At 42.0% G+C, this 25534-nt stretch overlaps 1 protein-coding gene across 3 annotated transcripts in view; it reads left to right on the top strand.

Moving 5' to 3' along the window:
* Positions 1 to 25458, top strand: part of SOAT1 (sterol O-acyltransferase 1) — a 31188-nt gene extending 5730 nt beyond the window's left edge. For all 3 annotated transcript variants that reach the window (XM_037404120.1, XM_037404122.1, XM_037404121.1), the window contains exons 3-16: positions 5907 to 5965; positions 11552 to 11700; positions 11795 to 11854; positions 12262 to 12369; positions 14140 to 14422; positions 15515 to 15593; positions 16279 to 16360; positions 17059 to 17104; positions 18270 to 18399; positions 18811 to 18908; positions 19407 to 19505; positions 20008 to 20143; positions 20965 to 21110; positions 21935 to 25458. In XM_037404120.1, coding sequence (XP_037260017.1) covers positions 5907 to 5965; positions 11552 to 11700; positions 11795 to 11854; positions 12262 to 12369; positions 14140 to 14422; positions 15515 to 15593; positions 16279 to 16360; positions 17059 to 17104; positions 18270 to 18399; positions 18811 to 18908; positions 19407 to 19505; positions 20008 to 20143; positions 20965 to 21110; positions 21935 to 21991 — 1532 coding nt within the window. In that variant the 3' untranslated portion in view covers positions 21992 to 25458. The remainder of the gene's footprint in view (positions 1 to 5906; positions 5966 to 11551; positions 11701 to 11794; positions 11855 to 12261; positions 12370 to 14139; positions 14423 to 15514; positions 15594 to 16278; positions 16361 to 17058; positions 17105 to 18269; positions 18400 to 18810; positions 18909 to 19406; positions 19506 to 20007; positions 20144 to 20964; positions 21111 to 21934) is intronic.
* Positions 25459 to 25534: the final 76 nt, after the last annotated feature.

Below are 25534 nucleotides of genomic sequence, written 5' to 3'. Positions count from 1 at the left end.
CAAGTATTATTTCTGCAGGAAAACTAAATGACTAATGTGATTTCCCATCCTTAATCCTCCCCGATTAGCAAATGCAATCTGCTTTTTAACTTAAGAGTTAATGTGTCAAGGGCCAATTGTTTCCAGAAGTGTGAACTTTCTACAGAAACTTCTAGGCCATTAATCCTTTCTTCATTAAAACTCAAGTGCATTGGCTGATCTGCTTAGAGGAGTAATTTTAATGCATGTATTGGCTTCAGAGCTACATTAGGTCTGACTCTTGTATAGGTTAGGTTATTGTTTTTCTTGCCTCATCAGTGCTTCTGAAAGCTGTCTCATTTCTTGAGTTCTATGACTGAATAGTTTGTACTCTGGTACCCCCAAATTTTATAGCGATGTGGAAATATTCATAGCTTTGAGATTGCCAGAAGAATTCTGTCTCTTGGTGTGTTTCTATCTTCTAATTATTCACTCTGTAATTTCACTTTGACAGGTCTCATATATCACTTCTTGAATTGTCTCCAGTGTCATAATTAAACAACTAATTTGGTCCTGGCATAGAGTCAACAGGTGATCTAGGCAGCAATAATCCCCTGTCAAAAAAAAAATCAGGCTTATACGTTTTCAGCTGGAGATACATAAAAAATATAAGACTTTTCTGCTTAATGGGATGTTGGTATCGGGCAGTACCAGTTTCAGGAAAAAGTACCTGGAACGAGCATAATAGAAACTGCATGGGCAGACCTTTTAAAGTTAGAGAGGATGTGGCTCTTGAGTGTGCTTCTGAGTGCCTCCAAAATGCTAAGGTGAGACTATCCAAAACAGTGAACTGTTGCCTTTGGAGTCTGCCCTTGTTTCCTCAGAAATCAGAAAAGGATTAAAAGTGTCTCTGAAGAGTAATCTGCAAACAGTCTGTGTGGCATCTTTGGTGTGAGTAAGCCTGTTTGGTAATGCTGATCTTAGAAAGGGGTTGTTATCTTCCAGTGAAGAGGTTACTTTTGATCATTCGCAGTGCAAAAGTTCATGTCGCTGCATGAATTGTGTGTGCGCCTGGTGATAGATGGAGGAGGAGGGAGCCCTGAAACAGGGAGCAATTTGGAAAGCTTTAGGGTTTGCAGTCTGACTCACAGCAGTAATTGTTCATTGTATCAACGGGCTATTTCTTACAGATTAGTGAATTTGGCATGAAGCCACTTGAATTGAGTATCTTGGATGTGTTTCTGGCTGATGGATCAAACAGAGCTGTCTTGTCTGAGACTAGCTAGGTTCTGGTAATTCTAGGTGATCTCATGTTTTGCAACCTGGGGGTTTGGTGAAGGCTGAGCAGTTACTTCTGAAGTGCCTGTGGACGTGGTGGCATGACCTAAGACAACGCTGGTGTTTCTTCCTGCTAGTGAAGAGGCTGTTTGGGTCCCATGTCCCTGCAGAAATGACTTTAAACTGAATTTGTTGCCCAACTGTGGTGCAGTGACCTATGGCCTGTGCATTCTTGAGGCAGATCAGCTGAGCTCTGGAAGCAATCTAGTCATAACTTGCATCTTATCTGCTGAATGGCCAAATAAATAACTGTAAGTAAGAATAAGGCTTATAAGCATTAAATTATTAGCATATGTTGTATATGGAAGACTCCCTCTTCGTGCTGTAGCCACACACTAGGTTGGCTTTAGCATTGCTTTCCTTCAGATAACATCTTCAGTGTTTTTGGAGGGAGCCGTTCAATCCAGGTATCTGACAGTAATGAAATCTTTCTGCCTATGTTGATTTAACATCTTGAATGGCAAGTTGTCTGATCAAGAAATAATGAAGATAGTATTTTCAAACTGAAGATAGTATTTTCAAACTGTTGTAGAGAAGGACAGTGTTGGTACAGTTTGTATCTGTGATTTTCCATGAAGATCCTGAAGCTAAACAGATCCTGACATCCTTAGGGGAAAATGCTTCTGAACTGGGTGGTGTGCTTGGTTGTTTTGAGAAGCATGTCTTTTTTTGGATTTTTTTTTGTTTGTTAGTTTTTTTTAAAGTGTCAATAAACTAAAGCCTGTTTGTGTGCTTTTCCTAGCCTCTCTGTGAAGGGCATTTTTGTCTTGAATGCTGTGCAGGGATTTAGATAGCAGTAGTCTCCCTGGGTTGTTCTGACTGCTCAGTAATGTGCTTACTGCCACAATGCAGGAACAGTTTGAGTGGCAACAGGTTTGAGTGCTGGGCTGCAGGCTGGATAACACTGCACGCAAGCCACAGCATTACTCAAATGACTTATTCCCACTTGTGCCCTCAGTGGTAATTGCAGAGTGTAGCGGTTAAATAAAATGAATGCTTTTAAACACAGTTAATTTTTGAGAGCTTGCTTAGTAGAGTGCTGGTTAGTGTCTCACGTAGAAGCTGTTTTTGTTGGATCCCCAGCTGCAGCACTAACAGATCATACGAATGGGACACTTCTCTAGTCATCTCAAATGTCACTTATCTGTAACATATGCTAGAGTAGGCTGAAAAAAGGACAATGGGATCCTTTAAGAAAGATAGTGTGTAAGTCTTCTGTGAAACCTAAGATGCTCAAGTTTTCAGCAATAAGTGTTGGTTCTCAATCTTCAAGTGATCTTTTGTTATCCTGGTTTCCTATGGAAACAAAGCTTACACTTAAATTGCTCTTTTTCTTTTCTTTTCTCCCCCCGCTCCCCCCACCCCCCTTCTGCCTGTTGAACCTGCTTGGGATTTGGGCTGTGCAGGGCTATTGCATCCTACAAGATCAATGTCTACAAGCCCAAAACAAGTGGTCAGCGAAAGATCTTATCAATGTCTTTGGGAAAGGAGCATGACTCCCATTAAGCTAGAACTTCTCCCTGTGAGTAAAGCTCTTCCAAAGCAAAGCCTGTGAAACTTGCTAGTATTTCATACTAGTCTTCAAAGAAGATTTTCTTCCTTATCACTTTAAATATATTTCCCATTTTCTTAAGGTGTATCCCATCTTGTTTTAAATGCTAAGATGTGTATTTTAATAATATTGCTTGTGTTGTGAAGCCTTGAGTCCATTTTTGTAATGGTGTTGCCTTTGCAATCCCAAAGTGACACAGAGGGATCCAGACTTCATTTTCAGCGTCAAAGAAAAATGAGGATTTGGACTTCTCAGCAGTGCATAATTCCTTTTAGACTCAAAATCACATGATGGTTCTTTTCGTGAATGACCTCACAGAACATTAGTAGCAGCTTGCACAACAGAAGATGAGTGATGCAAGAAGATGATGAGTTTGTGTTCTCTGGCATCTGCCTTGTGAAGCAGCTTGAGTTTATGGGGCAATGCAACACAGCAGAATGAGTTGTTGTTTTGGGGTGGATTTTCTTCTACACAGGACTCTGTTCTGGGAAAGAAGCAACAAGCTTGCAGGTGCTTTTATTTTGTTATAGGTGATGTGTATACTGAAGACACGGAGATATCTTGATTTTAAAGCCTTTTGAAAGATGCTGTGCCTACACACTGGTGTGTGGGTGAATAAAGTGATAGGAGGGACACTGCCTACCATTTAGCAATTGCAGTGTCAGCAGGTCAGAGACTGGTCTCATTTCCTCCAACCATTAGGGCTGTGCATTAGGTATCTGTAAAACTGGTATATCCATCATTAAGGCATTGTAAATCAAAAAGGTTGTTTCATTTCCAAAGTGAGCCACTCCTGGGTAGTTATTATAACTGAGGCTTTGAATGCAAGATCTGACAGGAAATAAATGGTCAAAGCAGTGGTTATTTATTTTTAGCTTAGCTTACAAAGGAAATAGTGTAACCCCTTAAATTTCATGTGTCCTGTCTGTCCTCTTTGGCCATGTTGAACAGCTTCAAGCAAACTTGATAGTGTCTTGAAGGCTCACAGCTGGATAAGAGACACAAATTCTTACCTTTCTACAGGAAAAGGTTGGTTGTGCTTTGAGCTCAGTAGCTCTGTCTGGTCTGCTTTCTAACAGGTAAGTGCAAAGTGGTTCTCGGTGTAGGAGAGGGAGCTGTGAATACAGTTGTGGAGTGGCACAGTGAGGGATTAGAGCCATTGAGATGATACGAACAGGATACAGTTCTGCTGCTTCTGGAAAAACCTGATTTGAATTTTTTTTTTTTAATTTATTGGGGGAGAATCTGTTTGAGACGAGCTGAGTGGGACTGAGCGGGACGAGGGACCCTCTAGCAGTATTTTACACTCAAATTGTTTTCCAAACTGCTGCTGTTCAGCAAGTGTAACAGCATGATGAATTTAAATGCTGAGGTAATTTATTTGTCTTGGAGGTGAGATGCTTAGCAACCAGGAATTCTATTTTTGTAAAAATGGATCTTTGCATGCAGCCAAAAATTCATAGTGTTAAGCAGTTTCCTTGTTTGTTGTTGCATTGCAAGGCTGCTAAGTAATAGGCTGTTGTTGCTGGCCTGTTCTTAAGTCTATAGCTTGTGTAGCAGTTTTTATGGACAAAACCCCCATCTTCTTCCTTGGGTGGGGCAGGGGGAGGAATTTGAACAACTGAGTGTAGTTTCATTGAAGATAGTCTCTTGTTTTCTTGTTTCATTTAACTATTCTCCAATATTGGAATTGGAGTCATCTCTGAAGCAGATCTACCCAAACTTCTTATAACTAATTGCTCATGAGAGCACCTTCAGACCAGTGTTCATCATAGAAGCACTTGCTTCTATTAGAGCAACACACTACATTTTGTGTACATAGGCTGTGCACATAAAAGGAGGACGAGACAAGGAGGCTGTATTATAAACTGTGATATTGCTATGAATCTGTTTTTCTTGTCACACAGCAGCACAACACTGGCACTTCTATGGCAAATCCATTAGCTCATGCTTCCCTGGAAATGTTACTAGGGAATCAGTTCAGAACCTTCTTTTTCTAAAAGTGGTAATGTTGTCTTAGAAACTGAGCGTGCAAGTTGTAATGCTAACCATGTGTTCATGTGTAAGGTACTGTTGTAGCTGTAGTTGCCAAACAACAAGCACAAGGTTTGTTGCTATCTTTAAACCTGACTAGTATTTTGGGGGGTGGATACTGCTGCTTTAATCTTGCTTTTCCTTCACATGCAAGGGTCTGTTTTAAGTATCTTGGGGTGTTCTTATTGAAGAAGTGAAACACCAGCTGGCTTGCGAGCACTCTGTAACCATTGCAGACAAACCTTGTCTTAAAACTCAACTAGTCTGAAGTCTGACTTGTATATGTTGTTTCCCTTGATGTCAGAGGCATCTCAGATGTATGTAGTTCTTTATGCAAAAGAAAGGTGATATTTGAGGCTTTACATATTAGCCAGTGGTATTAGTAATGGTAAAAGTTAGATGATGTTCACAGCATGGTTATACCTGACTGCTTAAGCAATGAAACACATTGAAGAATACAGTCAGACTGATATCTAGTGCTTCTCCTGGGGGATGAAAGGAGTGGGAATAGCCAGGTTTGAACCTTCCAACTTGCCATTTAGTGTTTCTTCAGAGCTGGTTATGGTATTTTACAGGTAGTTGTGACTTGACTGCCTCATCTATTGGCAATGCAGAGACCTACAGACAACATCTAGTTCACTGTGCATAAGATAAAGCTCTGATAAAAGATCAGCACACTTGGATATGACCTTCTAAGGGTTGTTCTAATTGCTGTTTCAAGGCTGAATATGTTTAGGGACCTTGGGAAGATTTGCAGAGTTGCTGATGGAAAACAAAGCTTTTGAAAATCCAACATGTTATCAGCTGTTGACTGCCTTATGCTGGGATCCTAAATGTCTGTTGAAAATACTTCATCATAGCTTATGAATTTCTTTCTTTGTTTTGAACCTCCCTTATTAGAAGCCAGAAGCACTAATGAAAAATCAGTGACTGAGCTACTGTATGTTATGCTCTCTGTGTTTCCAGATATGCAGCTCACATTACTGAAAATGCAAGTGTTAACATATTTGCTTTCTTTCCTTAGGCCGGGTTGATGTTGACCATGTGATAACAAGGAAAATGCAGCTAATAGCAGAAGCTGAGGTAAGTACACTCTAATGCTTGCTTGTGGGGGGGAGTGGGATAATTGACCCTGAACGTCTTTTGGAGAGTCGTGTATTTGGAGCACAAATCCCTATTCAATTATAGCTTGAGTGCAGTGACTCTTATACGGCCCTCTTTCTCTCCTTGCCTTCTCTTCTACTTTGCACGAGAGGGGTAGTATTATCAAATACGTTCTGTTGCACTTGACCCCAATAGGTTGAAGTCCAAAGATAAGAATGAACTTTGAGGCCTGTAAATAAAATGGAACTTCCCTTACCTAACTTTTGGCAGTGTGATTATCAGCTAGCATGCTGGCATATTTGGTTTTTAAAATGCTCTGCGTCCTGCTATCCATTGAATAAAGGGTAGTGTGTAGCCTGTATCCCACAGCTTCTGTCGCTCTGGCTGTAGAGATGACCTTCCTGAGCCTTTGACCCATTCTTTCTGTCAGTGAGCAATATCCTCAAAGAAAACAGCACTGAGTATTTTTAATGTAATCTCTGTCTGAGCTGCCATTGTTTTGAATTATGTTAAGGTGATTTATGCCTAAATTAAATGAAGTTAGCTAACAATGAACTGCACCCTCCTCGTTAACCATTGTTTTGTAGTGTGCATGTTCTTCAGGGCAAATCGTTCTGCTCTCTTGCTTCATTTTATTGCAGAAAATTAATTCCATAGTAAAGATGAAGTAATCTAATTGTGCCAGCCTTATGTGAATATTAGGGAGTATATACTTACAAGGTAGAGAAAAATATCTTGCACCTTTGAGATGTTTTCCTGTTCAAGTCTCTTTTTTTTTTTTTTACCTCTATAGGTGGTGTGTAACTTACAACAGATGTAACTAAAGTGTATTTAAATGTCTTTTGCAAAGGGCATACTGCTTTTTGTGCTGAAACTCCTAAAATTCAGCTCTGAATTTTTTCATACATTGCCTTCTCTGAATAATTCTTAGTGGGGACATGATAGAACAAGCCTGTTATCTTTACTCTCCAAACAAAACAGCTACTGCAAATCACTGTGTTGGCAATAAATGCTTGCAGGAGAACACTCTGACTATTAAGCACATGGAGCTTTGTAAGTTCCAGGGAATGCTAGTTGGTTTCAAGGGAACAGCTTCATCTTGGATTTGTTTCTTCAGGAATGTCTCTTGTTTCTAATTTATTTTGTTTTCCTGGCCACCGGCTTTGAGACATGCTAGTCTGTAGACAAAGTAATATCTTATCTGCAAAGAGAATTGAAGAAAACCAGCAAGGTCAGTGGCACTTCAATTACTGAAGTTTCTCCCAAACCATGGGGAGTTCAGGTTTTAAACCTTAAGTTAGGCAGCTGGCAAGTTTGTTTAAGGTGCCTCAAAGCTACAGTAATAGCTATAAAGCTAAGTAAAAACCTCAATCTACTGCAAAGCTCCTGAGAATTCCTGGATACTTGACCCTTTTGTTGTGTGAACCACTGAACAAAGCTTGGATTGCAGTTTTATGTTTTAGGTGATAGGTATCTGAGGTCTAGACAGTAGTTTGACTTCTGCAGAGTGCTGGTCACTGACACTTCCCACTGATTTAAACTGATTAAAAGGGGTTTGTAGGTGCAAGGTGTTAAGTCATGCGTAGGCTGCCTTTGTGCATCTGCAGTCCAGTCTGAAAATCTAGTCCTTTTGTTCATCCTAAACTCAGTTGAGAATGGTTTGTTAAGTCACTTGGTCAGGGCTGGATTTTGTCATGTTTCAGTGACTGCAATTAGCTGATCTGTTTTAATGAGTAAAATGCTGGAGAACTTTTGCAACTATCTCTTTATAAGCAAGCTACAGGGTTACTTCCCTCAACTTTCTCTGACTTCTCATCAATTATTGGTCAGCTTCTGCCTTTTACAGCATAGCATTCTTTTCATACTTGCCCCCCTTCGTGGTTTTGTAATGACCTGATTCTTTTTTTTAAACTGAATGGTGACAGCTGAGTGCATCTGTCCAGTTCCTTGTCTGAGGCTCCAAGCATGCTTTAGGAAGCTCTTGGTTAAGTGCTCTCCACTGGGGGAAGCTACAATGAGGCTGTTTGTGTATCCATGCCCTGTCATAGTGAAGGCTGGTGGGAGGTGCTTCTTTTAATAACTTTTATTTCTCTGGTGACTGGGTGGAGGGTGCTTGGCTTGCTAAGCACTAACAGTTACTCTGTCAATTGCTCAACTAGATTGCTCTTTGAATGGTCGTAGTAATAGTTGATAATACAGTGCGATATATTGTGCAGTTTTGTTGTACAGAATTACAGTTACTGTAAGGTCTATGCTCTGGTTGTATTTTACTTAATCTAATGAGAACTCATGCCCTGCTCTTCCAATCCAAACACGTGCATATGTTTCTATCAGCCTTGGGGGGTTGTATGAGGGGGAGGCAATCTCAGCAGAGTGCTAACTACAGAGAAAAGGTAGTTTAAGGAAATAATTTCTGTTGAACTCATGCTGAGAGATTAGGTTGAAAAAAGGGGAGAAACTTAAAAAAATACAAAACCAAACCACAGTCAAAAAAGAGTTTTGGTAGGAATGAATAGTGCTTTGTTTGGCATGGAAATTTGAGTGCTCCAAGAGGAGCAGGAATTTCTGCTTGACTTTTTTAGTAGCGATACGTGCATGCCAGAGAGCACCAGTGTCTTCTGTTACAGGTTCTAGTTCTAAAGCACTCAGTGGGGTGTTTTTTTAATCCTGTTCTTGAATTAACAAGTCTCCATTTCTTGCAGAGGCAATCTTCTCTGCCTCCCGAAAAAGCACTATTGAAAAGTAGCCAGCTCCTAAGAGCTTCTGTTTCATTAAGCACTGTTGAAGTTTGTTTATTCTGCACTGACCACTGCTAAATAGGGGGGAAAAAATTTTAAGTTAAATATTAATCTGCTCCTCCTAGTGCAACTTCTGTTTCAAGAGATCTCTCTGGATCTGACCGCTACAAAACAGGAGGAATGTAAAGTTCTGAGGCACCTTGACTTCAGGGTCTTCTGGTTTTATGTGATCTCATTTCACATTGTCTTGTATGTTCTGCCAGAGAGTTAAACTTGCTTACTTGGCTGTTGTCACACGAGACAGTAGCATTTTCTAAGAATATATCCTCTATTAATATATTTTGTTAGTCTACAAGTCTTGCTTCTAGAGAAGACTTTTTAGCTTAGTTTTTTGGGTGATCTGTCGTATAAAATCAATTCAAGCATGCTTGGAAAATGAAGGAGATAACCATGGATGGCAAGTGTCCATCAGTGGAAACAGACTCCTTAAAACATAGCTGTGGAAGGAGGTCTATGTAAGAGGCAAATATATCACTGCTGCAGCTTTTAGCTAACATTTTCTTTTGGTTATCTGGCTTTTCCTTCTTATACCTTGTACCTATTCTTTTTTAGCAAAACCAATGCTGCTGCAGCTTGCTGTGGTATGATAGTTAGGCACTGAAACTTAAAACATGTACTAACAAATAAGCTCAAGTGTCACAAATGCCTTTTTGAGGAAGCATCATTTTTGTGCCTAACTTCCCGACTCTTTCCTTCCCTCCTCAAAAACTGATTTATTGGTTTTGTTACTTGTCTTAAGTAATTAAGCCTTAAAGATTAGAAAGTAGGTAGCAGTCAGGAATTCTGAAGGTTATTGGGGAAACAGAAATGCTTCTTAAGCAGGTATCAGTAGGAAGACTAGTGAAATATGTAGATATTATGGAGGAAAACTTGAACCTTGAATCCGGAGGCAGACGAAAAGTCCCAGGCAAAAGGATGGTCAGACAAATGTTGTTAGCACAGTATGCAATTAGATCTGAAGTAGTTTCTGGAAACTTGCCTGTCTCCTGTGCTGAAGATGGTGGCTATCTGGCAGAGCATTCTCAAAAGGTTTATCGTTTAGGAACTGAGGGGTTAGCCCTTACCCATGCTTCATCACTAGGCTCAAGTGTTGGGGAAACCATTTGGTGTCTGAGGACCTGACATTAAGGAACTGAATTCTTAGAAGTATCATAAATCACTGTCTTCGGTAGAGATCTTAAGAGGTCTTAGGATCTTTAGATTCCCAAAGTTCTCACTGAAATACAGTGAATGCATGATGCATTTTTCTTTGCTTGAGGGAATTAATTTTGAATGCTTTTTTTCTAGTCATAAGAATAAAAAGCCACTGTGCAAATCTCAGGATCCTCTCTGCATATAAAGAGTAAGAGAAATTGCACCACAACATAATGCTATCCAGAGCTCAGTGTAGCACTTTCTGCAGAAACAAGTAACTTGAAACATTTTATCATCAAGTTTCTTCTAAATGTATCTACTTTTTAAAACTGCCTGGGGGGTGGGAAATCAAGTTTTTGAAATTTCATGTTATGAGACTGAATAGCAGATCCAACTGTATTGCAGACAGGAAAATACAGGAATGAATTACACATGCTAGTCTTAAGGCAAGACAAAAAGGATGTGGAAACATCATAGCATTTTAGTCTGCCTTTTGCAGGTGAATTATAGCCCTTGTCTGGATAACTTATTATTGGGAGGGTTAAGCAATGTTTTCCTTTCTAGAAAAGAAACTCTTTATCAGATGAAACAAGCAGTCTTTGACTAGGGTCACCTATGCTTTATCCACAACTCATTATCTCCTTTTTTGCACCCTATCAATGCATTTTTCCAAAAATATGGTAGAGGGGAATGCTCATCTCTGATTTTTCATGAACCCTCTAGACGTCAAGGTCTTTAGTAAACCAGATGCTTCAGAAGTTGCCTTTGTCTATTAAAATGAGAGAAGAAAAATATGAATAGGCTAAAAATGGTGAAATTTTGTCACAACTGGCTGTTAATGGAGAAGATAACTTGTATAAAGTTATCCGAAGAAAAGGGAGTGTAGGAGATTCAAGTGGGATATTTGACCCCATGAGTTCTTGAACTTCAGTCTTGCTGCCTACCAGTTTTGTGTCTCTCACTGCTCAGTCTTAACACTTAACAGTTACCTAGTATTTTGCTTTCATGAAAATTTTCTGTACATTCTGTAACTTCAGTCGTATGTGAAAGTTTTCATCCAAACAGTGGTAGCAGTGGAAGGATAAATTTGGTCCTTCTTCCTGCAGTCATGTCATTGAGATCACTTCTGCATTAATGCATAAGAACATCAAGGATGATTGTTTAGCCACAAGCCTGAAAAGATCTGTTTTCCCCTTAATAATACTATATGGACTAAAAAGTAAATCTTGTTCATGCTTGTTTCGTATGCTAAGGGTGTAACCAGTTAAAATTGAGAAATTTTTCTGGGGCTCATGTATTAAATTTAGTTGAACCTTCTTGGCACCATGAAAAATGTGAAATACCTGCCACTCCAGACCAAAAGCATACCAAGAGCAGTATGTTTACTTTGCTCCTCAGTGTTTTGTCTGATGGAGATGATGAACGTTATTCAAAGTCCTCTGGCCTGAGGTACATGAACAGGCCAGGATAAGCCCCTCATCTTGCCCAAGTTGGTGCCAACTGTAGGCAGATGGTACAGGGATGTCTTCTTGATGCCTTGCACTGTTCTGCTCTGGAATAAAAGGGAATATAAATATTTTATGAAAATGTATCCAGGGAATTAAACAATCTTCTACTCTGTTTTTACTGTCAGCAATTGAAGCCAGCTTTCATGAAGGAAGTGGACAGTCACTTCACAGAGTTTGTGAACAGTTTAGTGGCTAAATCAGCACTCCTGGACTCCTCATCTTCAGCCTCCCTCTTCCCAGCTTCCTGTGCAGAGAAGGAACTGCACAAAGCCAAGTAAGTCAGTTTTAAGCTGTTCGTATAACAAGGTTATGTTTCCTGGAAGCCTTATTTCCGTTCTTGTCTCAAATGTTCTCATCTGTGTTTGCAGGACCTTGAGGGCTCCTCCAGAACATGGGAAGATCTTTACTGCCCGCAGGTCCCTCTTGGAGTGAGTTAACTTCAGATTTTCCATTAAATTGATTGAAAATACTAACTAGCCTTTGCTTTGAGGTACTCTCCCCACCACCACCTGTGGTCTTATGTTCAAACCCATGTGGGCTAATCTGTTTAAGCTTCTCTGTTTTTTCTAGTGCAGTTTGCAGGCTTCCCCAAATGTAAACCTTAATTACAGTCTTCTCAGTACCACTGAGATAATGGCTAATTATCCTTTGTCTGAAGATAAATGGGGGAAATGTCTTGTGTACACTGGCACCTAGACTGTACCTTAACTTCAGCCTCTTGAATTGGGGTGGCAGTGATGTCATCTTGCCTTACTGTGAAACACGTTGAAAGCCAAGTACTGGGGGTGTGATGTGCTGTGTGAATGGCCTGATAGCATTTGGATCTCTCCCTCAGTGAGCTGTTTGAAGTGAGTCACATCAGGACGATCTACCACATGTTCATCGCTCTTCTCATTGTCTTCATCCTCAGCACACTTTTAGTAGACTTCATTGATGAAGGAAGGTAAGAATGCTTTGGAAAGGCAGGGATCAGGGCTGGGAAATACTCGCTTCCAAAGCACCAGAGGTACATGAAACCGCAGAATGGTGCGGAAAGGAGGGGGAATCCTTCCTTGGGATGTTGTTGGAAGCGAGGGTTTTCAATTGGGCATACTTAAAATATGTGATGAAGTCCATTGAAGGGGGGGGAAATGATCCCGTCAGATCCCTTGAGGGGGGATATGGTCCCTTCAAATCTGATAGCTAGATATTAGGAAAAAAATACAGATTGGTGTGTTCTGTGAGAATTATGGCCAGCACGTGCTTAGTTCATCACAAGGCTGGCAAAAGGGAGGGGTCATCATTGAATGTAGACTGCTTTAGTTGAATACCTTTAATGAAATGGTGGCTTTCAGCTGCTTGCGTTGTTTGAAGGGGAACTGTGTTTAGAAAAACTTTAAATACTTGAGCAGTACTTCCGCTGTTTAAAAATGACAGTCCTGGAACGCTGTACTCGTGCTTAAATAAAAATAGAACTTTTTGGTTTTCCTGGGGGAAAAAATGTCAAGGGGATTGGCACAGCCTCTGTTAAGGTTGTGCTTTGCAGGTAGCCAGTTGTGAACAAGATTGTGAAAGACTGCTTTCCTCACACTTGCTTGTTGCTATATATAGTATCTTGGCAAGCTGTATCCCATGTACACAAGTAGGATTACATGTTTATCTTGCCAATTATCTGATTTTCAGTGTGCAAAACTGGAGCTGTATCTTGATGATAATCATTGTCCTTCTTGTCCAAGAGTATAAGAGGCTCGTGCGCTATTGAATATTGTTTAGCTGATCCTGACTTAATAGTGTATGGAAATTGAAGGAGAATAGGCATTTACCCCTAAAATTAACTAATAGGAGCAGAATTATCAGATTACTTAAAAAAAAAAAATCATTGCTGTGTTCTGAGCTAGATCTGATAACTTGGATGCAGTTTACAAGTGAGCCTCCACATGAGAACAAATAAATTGGTATACTCTGTACCACCTTCTTCTGACCTTAGTTCAGAAGAGCTGCTTATGTGTAGGAGTAAGCTTTGGTGACTTTGATAGCCGGTAAGGCTGAACATCCTTTTATTTATGTCGTTACGTTTTAAGCTTGATTAGTGAACTAAGTACCTGGCGCACACCAGTTGGACATACTTGGACTGACCATGCAATGACCCGAAGCCTTTTGGGTGACTTCTAAACTGAATCTATGTGGAATGCCTATAGATTTCAGAAAGCAGAAATTAAATTAGGTTTGAGTGTCAGATATTAAAATACCTCATGACTATAGAGGTAGGGAAAAAGCCTCTTTAGGTGTTAAACTCCTGGAAAGAGCTGATTCTTAATGTGATAGTGGTGATGTCTTGGGAGTGTTCTCCAAAAGCTCTTTTGGACCCTGGTTCAGCAGTAGATCATTTAGTCACATGCTTGTTCTTAGCAGGGATGATCTTGAGCGTGCTCTTAAAGCACATGCTGATCTTAAAGATGTGCTTAAGCCCTTTGGGATTTGAAGGTAAGCTGTGCCTGACAGCGTTGGTGGCATGAGTCCTTAATCTCTTTATTTTCTGATGTGTTTGTGGGTGGTCACTTAAATCTGCCACAGACAGCCCTCTGTTTCTGAGCTGAAAATTGCCACAGTCGCTTCTAGCTGGGCTGTCAGTTATAATCTGGAAGCTTTGCATTTTGTATCCACTTAGTGGAGTAGAAGTATTTCTAATGAAACAATGGACGCTGAGTATTGTCTCTTTCCTTGTGCCTTCTAGGCTGGTCCTGGGATTTGATCTCTTGGTCTTTGTTTTTGGAAAGTTCCCGGTTGTCTTCTGTACTTGGCTGTGCATGTTCTGTGCCACAGTTATCATTCCCTACAACCTTTTTGTCTGGTGGGCCCAAGGCTATTGCAGTTCTTCTCATCGCGTAATCCACACTCTCTTCTATGGGATGTTGTTCACACTGTTCCAAACAGCTGGGCTTGGATTTGGACCAACCTATGTTGCTGTATCATATGCCCTGCCCCCGGCTTCCCGTTTTATTGTAATACTGGAACAGGTAGGTCCCTACTTGGTATCTTTGGATATATTGAATCTTGTTTTCAAAATGGAAAGGGTCCTTTTTCATAAGGAGTCATGTGTTGCTTTTATTCATTAAGTCGGGGCTGTGAATGGAGTTTGTCTTTTGACTTGAAGACAGACTTATATGCAGCAACTCTAATGAGAAAAAGTAGATGGTAAACTTCAGTTTGACCTGGAAACCACTTGGGGTTTTTTGCCTTTTTAAGATTTTACTGTGGGTTTTTTCTGAACGTACTTCAAGGCTGAAATTCCATTTACTTCTAGTTGTCTTGTGGATGTTAAATGGTTAAAACCAGTTTTAAGAAGCTGTTGTGCCATACTTCACAAGGAAGCTGTAACATGCTTTTTTTTTAAAAAAGGAGAAAGTAGGTAGTCAACAAGTGGTTCCTGTTTCCCTTTTTGTCCCTAAGAAGCAACCATCTTTGTCCTGTAGTCTTTAGTGAGAGTGGAATTTTCTTTTTTGGGGGTAGAGGGAGAAAAGTGCAAGAGTGTAGGGGACTGGTCAGACCATCAAATTAAAACAAGGATGGTCAGAGATGAGTGTGAGCCTGAAGAATTAACTTTGGGCTAGCCTTCCTTTTGGTCTTTCAGTATTAAAACCCAAAAAACCCTGCTGGGTAGCTGTGGACTATTTGTGGGTCACCACCTTATTCCAAAGTAGTGATACTTGCTGTCAACATGCCTAACTTCAAGGAGTCAGTTTCAAGGCTTTGAAACATACTGGCCTATTGAATAGGGGTTTTTACCTTCAATTTTAAGTTAATGTTAATTGGTTAGTGGCTTGCTGGTGTTATTTGGAGTCCTCGTGTGTGCTGTGGTCCTGTGAATGTGAATGAGATGTGTTATGGCACTCCTGAGCCATGATTGTTATGGTATGTTTCACCCTGCAGTGTCTTAAATTCATGTCCATTAAACAGGCTTGTGGGCAGAAGCAGCCCTTTCCTTGTAAAAGGGATAAATTGGAGAGAGCCCAAGATGTTGAAGGTGTTGCCTTAAAATGCTTGATCCAGTCTTTGCTGGAAAGTTGGGAAACTGAGAATGTTAAACTGACATTCTCATGGTTTTACAGGTTCGTCTTGTTATGAAGGCTTATTCCTTCATCCGGGAGAACGTACCCAGAGTCCTGTCCTCTGTAAAGGACAAGTCCAGTGAGTAACTTGCCTATTTTGAAAGCAGTGCGTAACCAACTCTTGTTTTCCCTCCATTGCTTTCAGCTGCCCTCATGAATTGGAGAGGTAGGATTTGAATAGATGTTTTTTGATGGGGAGGTCACGAGGCTCTTAGGCTGGCCTTCTGCATCATAATTTCAGCCTGAACCTTTTCATCTGGTATTAGCAATGAGCTAGACTGTTATTCAGGTCTAAGTCATCTCTGTATCTTAGATCTTTCTTCAACAGGACTCCTTATTTCTGCTTTTAAGAGCAAAAGGTGTTCAGAATCTGCCTGCATGCCTCCAGTGCTCTAGCTGAAATGACAGCAATCATAAAAGCATAGAAGCCATTTCAGCAAGGCATGCCAGAGCTGAACATGAGCCCACATGTTGATACAGGCCTTACAGCTTCATCTTCCCTGGGAGAAAAGGGAATGTGCTATCAGGGTGTTAGCACTGCGCTACCTGTTAGTCACCCTCACTTGTTAACTACGCTTCGTGGTGGGGCAATTGCATATGATGGGTCTAGTTTATGTAATTCTCTGCAAATCCCATACTTTTTAGTTCAAGTGAGGTTTTTTGCTGTGTTCTGTGTTGTGAAAGGGTACTGGGGAAACTGAACCATCAGTAAGCAAAGAGATTTCAGAGTGTTTTTTTTTTTCCCCCCTCCCTGCTTCTTCCAGGCACAGTACCTATTCCCAGAATTTCTCAGTACCTGTACTTCCTCTTTGCTCCCACCCTCATCTACAGAGACAAGTATCCCAGGTAATGTGAGCAACACCAATAGAACATGAGTCTAAAAGCTGAAGCCAATGTTAAGCATCCCTAGATGTGTTCTGTTCAATTCATGAGTTAGAGCTGTTGTAAAGATCTGGTTAAATCAGAAACTTGGTTGATAAAAAAGGCAGGACTTGATCATGAAAACTCACTCTAATGCTAGTAGTATTTTGATTTTACAGTTCTGATTTTATTTCTTTGGAAGTGAAACAAATAAAGAACTTGCTACTGAATATCTAGTGGTACGCAGCTCCTGCAGTAGGCTTGTGTGGTGGTTTATGTGGTGCTAATAAGCAGCCCTGTCTCTTGAGTTTGAGGAGGCAGGCTGAAGCCTTTAAAACTGGGAACTGCCAAACTTTTCTATACTTTACTGGGTTGCACTTTGACAGTGTCAAGTCAGCAGTCCTTTACGTGACTATCGGGCAGATCACCACCTCCTACGTAATTGCATAATGCTGCTCTCCAGATACTTTTCCATTTATGGAATTGCTGTAGTTGCCCTGCTGCAGTTGAAAGTGAGGAACAGCAATTTGGGCAGATGTCTCTTGGATGTCAGGAGATTAAGAACTCTGGAATTAAAAACCCATTTTTTTCAGAGTATAGGTCAATAAAATCAATAATTGAAGGGAGGGTTTTGCCGCTTGGAGGTCCTATTTGGATATGACATCATGTGTTCTTTTTCCTAGGAATCCCATGATAAGATGGGGCTATGTGGCTACCAAATTTGCACAGGTGAGTAGTGCAGCTTTCTGAAGAACATGCTTTCAGGGATCTGTGTTGCTGAACAGTTCTCCCTTTGGCGTTAAATCACTCTTTTCCTGGTAAGCCTACACCAAGTGAAGAATGCTTTTCAGTGAACTAAAAAAAAAGAAACAGTGATCTTGCTGCACTGATGACTGTGTCAAAATAAAAAAAATAAATCCTTGCTTAAAGAAGCCTTTAGACTCTATTCTGTACAAAAGCTGCATGTGTGCATGGGGAGAGCAATATCCATGCTCTGACATTTTTCTTTACACTGATGCTCTGTTATGCACTGGCACAGCTACCTGTCTTCAGATATTCAGACTGATTTTGAAATAGTGAGGCCTGAAGTCCGGCTCTTCAGTGCTTATTTGAGCTGAAAGTTGACCTGATCTTTGTGTCTCTGGATGTGAGCTTCAGTAGCTTCTTATGGCTTTGTTTCTGAGTAGTGGCTTTGCATGATTGAAATTTATACTGTCACACAGTGCATGGTTTAAAAACCAGCCAATTAAAAAAAAAAAAAAAACAAAACAACAAAACAAACCAAAAACCCAACCAAATTAAAAATGAAGCATGAAAAGACCTTTGGCTGCTTGCTTTCTGACAAAAGAGGGTGACAAAGCCCACACCTGGCTTACAGCAGTTGGAGTGACTGCAGTAAAGCAGTGACCTGCATTTTGACAACTTCCAGAATGTGGGTTCATGAGCCAGAGAAGGCCTGAGGCGATTTGGCCTGTAAATAGCTCTTTTTTGGGATAAAAGAAACTTAAGCTTTAATACTAGCTTTAACTACAGTAAGTATTTCTTAATTATTTCTGCCCTTGTCTTGGACCTAGATCAGAGGGTACTTTCCCCACTCACTTTGGCATTGGCACAAATCATTTGTCATAACTTCTGAGTTGATAGGACTAGGAGAAACTTAGAGCTGCTGTAGTAGAAAAGACAAGTTGATTTTGCTCCTCAATGTCAACATGCTACACAGATGGCTGTAGCTTACTTTTTGCCTGGACCCTTAGGGAAGTTTATTGGCAGCAATGTAAAATAAATTTTGACTAGTGTTGGCAGCTGCTATTGCTCTCCTAGAGCTGTCAAGTGGTGATGTGTTAATTGTGCATTTCTCATATGGAGTCAGACTTTTCTTTTTTTTTTTTTCCAGGTGCTTGGTTCACTTTTCTATGCCTACTACATTTTCGTGAGACTCTGCATTCCTCTGTTTCACAACAGCAGTCAAGAAACCTTCAATCTTCGAGGGCTGGTCCTCTGCATCTTCAACTCCATTCTGCCAGGTAAGACCTGGATTCATGAGTAACTGTTATCCTCATGGAAGAGGGAGGAGGGAGGGGAAGTGCTTCATATGAGAAGCATTCATGACAGGCAAGTACCAGCCAAGGAGGTCTTGTGGGCAGTCTTCAGCATTATGGTGTTAAACTTTAGAATCGGCAGCACAAAAAAGCCTGGGTTTAAATGTAACAGTATTCAAAATCAAGTCCTAGGCTGTGTGACAGCCTTGCTGCTGCCTTCTGGGGTAAGCATGACCTGGTGTGGTGAGAAACTGAAATACTTTGACATTTTCGTGTAGGTAGGACAAAGCTCATCTGTGTCCATGCCTATAAGAACAGTCTTGACTGCGTTACAGGCTCTTGCCTATAGCTGAGACCAAATGCTACAAAACTGGTCTGAATCTACCTTATTTCTAGGTGTACTGATTCTATTCCTGGTTTTCTTTGCGTTCCTTCACTGTTGGCTCAACGCATTTGCTGAGATGCTGCGCTTTGCAGACAGGATGTTCTACAAGGTAAGAAGCGGGAATTATAGTTTATAAAGGAATATATATATAAAGTTATATATAATGAAAAGGAAAGAGAAGGAAACTGAAGGTTCTTATCAAATAAAGCATCCACAGGGTTTTGTTTGTGTTACGCTGTTAGGGTTTAAGATTGTCGCTGTGCTGTAGAAATTGGATCTGTTCTACTTGGCAGTCTGAATTGTTTTAAAGTAGTATACCCTGTGCACAAAGAGAACTAGCCACCAGAGCTACCCAATAGCTCTGTTAACACTCTATTTAGTTCCTCTGTCATCTCAGTCACTGCAGTTTGGGTCAAAACCAAACTTTGGTATACAGAGTAGAACGTTGAAAATACAATGGGAAGCATTATTTCATGGTGCAGCTTGTTATAACTTATGTTAGCTTGGTTATTATTCTGATCGATATTTTTCAACTTGATATCCCAGGAAAGGCCTACAGAACGTTTTATGCTTAATTAGATTTACAGTCTTTCACTTGTGCTTTCAGGACTGGTGGAATTCCACTTCCTATGCAAACTACTACCGAACCTGGAATGTGGTAGTACACGACTGGCTTTATTACTATGCCTACAGGGACTTCCTTTGGGTGAGTAACAAGCAGATATATTCTTCTGTTTTGTTAATTAAACATTTAACTGCTGGGCAAGACAGTACGTTTGTAAAGATGCGGCATCACTGTGTGTTGAGAAGCACAAAAATGTCTTGCCTCAGCTGTTGCGGGTAGAAAACTGTGCTTTTTAGAGATTTGTTGCTCATTTCCAAGACCTTAATGTGTACAAAATGTGGGTCTGAGTGTAAAGGTTGACTCAACAGTGAACTCATGTTGCACTATTTGGATGAGTTATGGTAGATATTTCATGAGTAGGTCCAACCTGAGTACTTACACAGGAGACCAGAAATATGCCTGAAGAAAACCACCAAAAATCCAAGCTGCTCTGTAAAGCACTTAACATTTCACATATGTTTCTTGGCTGGAGGAAGCCCTTTCTAGCTAAGGTTAAAAAAAAATAATAATAAAATAAATGAGAAAACTGAACTAAACCCACAGCAGAGCAGGTTATAATACTCGGTATTCTTCTCTCTTCCAGTTTTTTGGTAAGAAGTTCAAAGCAGCAGCTATGCTGTCTGTCTTTGCAGTATCAGCTGCTGTGCATGAATATGTTCTGAGCGTCTGCTTTGGCTACTTCTATCCGGTTCTCTTCTGCCTGTTTATGTGCTTTGGAAGTAAGTTCCAGGGAGAGAGTATGTGAGTGGCTTGTGGGTTTTATGGCTTTTTTTTTTTTTTTTTTTAAACAAGCATGCTTTTGCCCTTTTGTTAATGATGCCAGTTATTCTTTAGGCACTAACACACAGAACTGTTTTTTGTCCAAGAGTTGCAGCTGTGAGTCCAAAATTTATGAATGGATTTTTTGCAGCCAAGTAGTTACATATATATGTATATATACATGCACACTGGGTTTGCAGGCTTAGGACTTAGGCAAGCAAGGTATTGATGGAGAGGAAGAGAGCTGTATATGATACACTGCTGTTTATGTGACATGGTACATGCTTTAATAGCACTGCTTCTTCTTTGCTGAGCCTTAGTTGAATTGCTGTATGTCAGCAGTTTGGAAGTCTTCTTTAAAGTCATAGTGTAAGGCAAGTATGGCTTTGCTACTGCAGTGAAGAAGAGAGCCTATTTAGAAGGCAGAGCTCTATTGTTTCATTTTGGATTTTGAGTTAGAAAGCTCTAATAAACTAAGCCTCCTCTGGCAGCACGTCTTGGTCAACAGTGTAACACAAACAATATTGATCCCCAGAGGCATACAGCCGGGCCAGCTTGTCGGCACACTTACTGGAGGTAAATGTCAGCACTGGCTCATAGTATTTGCTCTGCTGCCAAGCACAATCAGATTTTCTTGCACTATATTGAACTCACAGAGCAGTCTTCTTGCTCCAGAGATGAAGTGAAGGGAGGGAAGGAGCCAGTGAAATCAGTTGATCTTTGATTCTTGAATCCTGACTCTCATTTCTGAACGATGCTTCTCATTTCACCTCTTCCCCAGTGGTCTTCAACTTCATCCTTAATGACAGTCGGAAAGGGCCCATCTGGAATGTGATCATGTGGACTTCCCTCTTCCTGGGCCAAGGTGTCATCATTTGCCTCTATAGCCAGGAGTGGTATGCCCGCCAGTATTGTCCTATGGAAAATGTGAGTGACTGGCCTTTCCTAGGGGGTAACGGACCCTGCGGGCAGCTTGTCCTTTCTCGCTTTGGGGACAGCGCAGAAGTTCAATGGCCTGAGCCTCATTCATTAGGAGTTAGGCTTAGAAACTGCTTAACAAAACTGCTTTCATTAGTGCTTACTATGCTGATAGTATTTCATGACTGGAAGCCGAGGGTGTTCTTCCCACACTTCTGCAGCCATAAGCCGCGACTTAAGAGTACGCTAGGCCATTCAGGCTGCGTGCATGGAACCGCAGCCCTTGGCCAGCGAGGTCAGGAGAAACTTCGATGAGGCTCGCAAAAACTGAGCCCGTTGTGCCTCTCCCAGGCTAGGTCGCGTGGCAGTGAGAACTGGTTGCTGTAAATGGCCAGTTTGGAGTTTTGTTGGTGTTACTTTCTGTGACTTGTAACTTATTTTCTTGGCAGCAGATTCTGTTCGATACAAAACTTGTTGCTGTCCTAGTTGATTTCAGCTTTAACCAAAGGTATTCTCAGACAAACTCTAAGTTTGATCCTCCTTAGTTAAGAGTTTACGTTGTAAATGACTGGCTTCTTGATACAATATGCTACTAGGTGCGGCATTCACCTGATGTATAAGACCTGAATGTAAGGTGGGTGGGAGGCAAACGGCTTGTTGCGGCTGTAGCTACACTTCCACAAAGTGTTTAGTGAGGATGAGACTAGGGTTGCAGGGTGTAGGAATGTGGTTTGCCCATTCTTTTCTGTGAGGGACAATTTGACTTCAGGAGACCACACCACAGCTGGTACTGTTGGCCTGTAACTAACTTACTGCCCCTCCTTGTTTTGCAGCTTACGTTCCTGGACTACTTAAAACCACGCTCATGGTCATGTCATATGAAGATGTGAAAATGGTACATTCTGGCCCTGTCCTCGCAGAAAATCAGAGCTGTCCTCCAAGTATTTGGATCAATGACCTAGCTTGCTATGGACTTTTTCTAAGGGAAGTTGTGCCTCCAGGTTATTGGGGAGAAACTGTAATTTTTTTAAACATTACTGAGGCAAACCAGTTGACCTGGATTGCAACAGGCTTCATAGGCAGCATCTACCAGGTGCTGTCCCACTTTGAGCCATTTCCATGCTGGCAAAACATTGAGCTGAAGGTGGAGTCTACTGGAATCCTACTCATCCAGGGGTTCCCCCAAGTTGCTGCTCTTCTGGATGATAGATAGGCTAGTCAGATTTGCTATTAGCTCGTTGCTGGCATCCGTCCATCTTCCTTAGCCATCCCTTTGCAGCGTTTTTTCTCCCTTTCGGTAATGGGATGTCTGCAAAACTTCTGTTCTTTGTGATCCTGGCTGCTGCTATGATGTGGACAAGCAGCGGAGCACCAGGATATCTGCCTCCTTGCTCTGAAGATAGCCAAAGTATTCCTGGATGGCTCTGAACCGCATTCTGTGGATGTTGGCTGCCTGCAGATTTAAAATGGGCAGAGGAAGAGGGGATTGTCGGTTTACTTGTGGCTGCATTGAAGAATCAGGTTCAAACGCAGGGCAGTGTTTGCAGTCTTTATATGTCTTTTTAGACTGAAAATTTATGTTTCCTCTGTATTCATTTAGTTTAGCTGACTTACAGCATTTTTGTTCTTTGAAGGCCCTCGCGACTTGAGGAATAGTTTTTCTTCTAGCTCTTCCTTTCTCTTGCTCCAGATAATCAATTCTTTTAACACAATTAACTTGTAAAAGAGCTTTTGCTGTAATTTGGCAGGTGCTTTAAGGTATACAAGTTAAGGCTTTCTTTAGTGAGGGAAAATTTGAAATACTATGACCCAGCTGTAAGAAAACACAAGCAACTTTACAGGTATGTAGCGCGTTCCCATTTGAAACGGCTCGTCCATTTCAGTACGCCAGCGCGCCTTGGTGCCGCTTGCCAACGTGTGCTGCAGCAGCTTCTGCCGTGGCGGTGGGTGGTGAGGGCTGGCCAGCATCTGGAGTTGGAGCTGCTTTTCCATCTGCCTGTGCCTGCTCTTCCGTCAGTGGGGGCTTCGGGGGAAGGTCGGTTTCCTGGGTGTTGCCCCCTCCTTTCTGAAGAGGTACGACGTCCTCCCATGGCCAGTGATAAAGGCAGAAGCGTTACGTGAATCTGGTGTTCCAACATCTACCATTTGGGCAGAGCCCCGTCGGTTTCCTTGTTCTGTCAGATGCTAAGCACAAAAGTGAATTTCCATGGTAGCTGGGTACATCTCTCTCCAGTTTTACTGGAACTGCACCTCCTGGTACTGGGGAGAGAGAGAAACCTGGTGGAGGTACCTTAACTTTGGTCACAGGGATTTCTGAGTTACTCAGACGTTCTTCATTGGCACTTTCTGGTAACAGCTTTTCCTTGCTGACCTGCAGGCTGGGTATTTGATACCAGCAGTGTTGGGACTGTCTATTGACTTGCCTCCCAACCCACTTAAGGTGACTTTTGAGCTTTTGTTTTTACTAACCTGAGTGAAAAGTAATTTCAGGAAAGGTAGGTGATACGGAAACTCTTGCAGGCTTTCAGTTTTCTGTAGGAAGGAATCCCGCCCCTCAGAAAGGACATTGTGTCAGGTCAGATTTGCCAAAGCCAGTGTTTGCGTGTGTGGCTCTCCTCTTAACAGACCTGCTATTGGAACTTGTCTGCTGAAGCAGTTGGGGTAACTGCAGCGGAAGGGGCTCACATATGTACTCAAACGCGGCAGTGTTCGTGTATAAAATCCCGAGAATAGATTACCTTATCCTCATTCAGTTTGATTTAATCCTAAATCTTTAGCCATACCTTTTGTAGGAGGAAGGGACAGTAGTGCTGGAGCGACTAAGCTTCCTTTTTGAAGAAAAACAAACAAAACCTCCCACCCTTTGGCCAAACAGCTTTGTCACCTCCTTAGTGTAGGATGCAATTCAGCCCAGTACTTCTCGGTTGTGGTGCTCAAAACTTACGTACGGATGTAACTGCACTCAAATAGGGTATGATGGGTTTGTCACTTCAGTGCCTGTGTTGGGTCTTGCCACTGTCTCAGTGTTCTCAAAAGGAGATTAAAAAACAAAGGAGCTAAAATCATGGTGCTTCGTGCCAAGTTTTGGTGTTCCCCTCGCAGCTGGCGCTGGCCTATTCCTAATAAAGAGTATCTGTGTTTACTGTGTCAGCGTCCCCGCTGTTTGAAGCCTGAGGGCTTGAGCATCTGGCGAGCAAAACGCAACCAGAAAGGGACACTCGACTGTTGGAATTAGTCTTAGTTTTTGACAGGTTGAGGTTTTTAGCCTTGTAGATCAAGGCATCTGGCAACCGTGCTGTCAGGGCATTGACAATTGGGATTACTTCTGATTTCACGGGGGTTTAAAATTGCTTTTGAATGTGGGCTTATTTCAGTTTTTTTTCTCAAGAGGACTGGAGGGGAAATGCTAAGTCTTTTGCACATTGCTTGTTTAATTAGTCAATTATACCAGGTTTGTTGGAGTTTCCTTAGGTTGTGAGGGCCGGAGCTAGCAGTATGGTGGTCTGAGCAATCGTGAGGGCGCTAAGGTTCACCGCCTGCCCTTTCCAAGTTCTTAATAATGATCTGTACTGGTTTCTGTGGCGCTCTCCTACGTGAGGTTTGTGCGGCTTGCTTCCAGGGTAGCTCCCTTGATTTTTGTGGCAGGAAGCCTCCAGCTTGGGAGTGGTAGCCAGTACAGCTGCAGCTCCTTGCTCGGTAACATCACAAGAATCGGTGTTAATACGGCGTGTGTCCCACTTGTCAGGCTGGTGACGGTTTGGTCTCAGGAAGACTGAACCTCCGCAGAGTCTCTGTGCCCAGTGTGTCCTTTCTGTTGGGGAATTTTGCTTGCAGCCTTCAGAGGCGAAGCAGTCCTGCACCTGAGCTGCCGTCTCCTGTCCCGGGACAGCCATCCCAGTAAGGCATGTGCTAAGTGCTGTGGTGGGAGGGGGCGGAAATCCTGATGTTTTTTCTTAATAAGGAACAGCACGGGTTACACGCATTGGCCCACCCGCTAAAGGCAAACCCAACGCTTTGAGCTCCCACCTTCAGTGTCGATGGGCTGGAAGAACAGCAGCGCGGGCCTGAGCGAGCCCACACGCTCTGCGGCACCAGGGTTACGAGCTGGCTGCCCGCGGCACCTCGGAGCCGGCGCGTTCAGCCTCCCCTCCTCTCCTCCCCGCGCTTGAGCAGGGCCAAGAAGCCATTGCTGCCCCTCACCAGTGGTGGCAGGGGGGAGGATGGGGCCATATGTGCCCTGGCACCAGCAGTCCCGCATACGCAACCTCTACAGTGTTCTGTCAGGCAGAAGAGCTGTTCATAATCTACTGTATTACAGCAGTTGAAATATATTTTGCTATTAGGGGAAGAAAAAAAATCGCCTTGGCCTGTTTCTTCTCTGAGGCTCCTGATTTTGGGGGGAGTTGCAAGAGGGCGGAGGGGAGCGGGGCTGG

This window comes from Falco rusticolus, chromosome 11 (genome assembly GCF_015220075.1).
Source record: "Falco rusticolus isolate bFalRus1 chromosome 11, bFalRus1.pri, whole genome shotgun sequence".
NCBI classification, from domain to species: domain Eukaryota; kingdom Metazoa; phylum Chordata; class Aves; order Falconiformes; family Falconidae; genus Falco; species Falco rusticolus.
The sequence above is the reverse complement of the archived record's forward strand: the minus strand, read 5'-3'. Positions and strand labels throughout refer to the sequence as shown.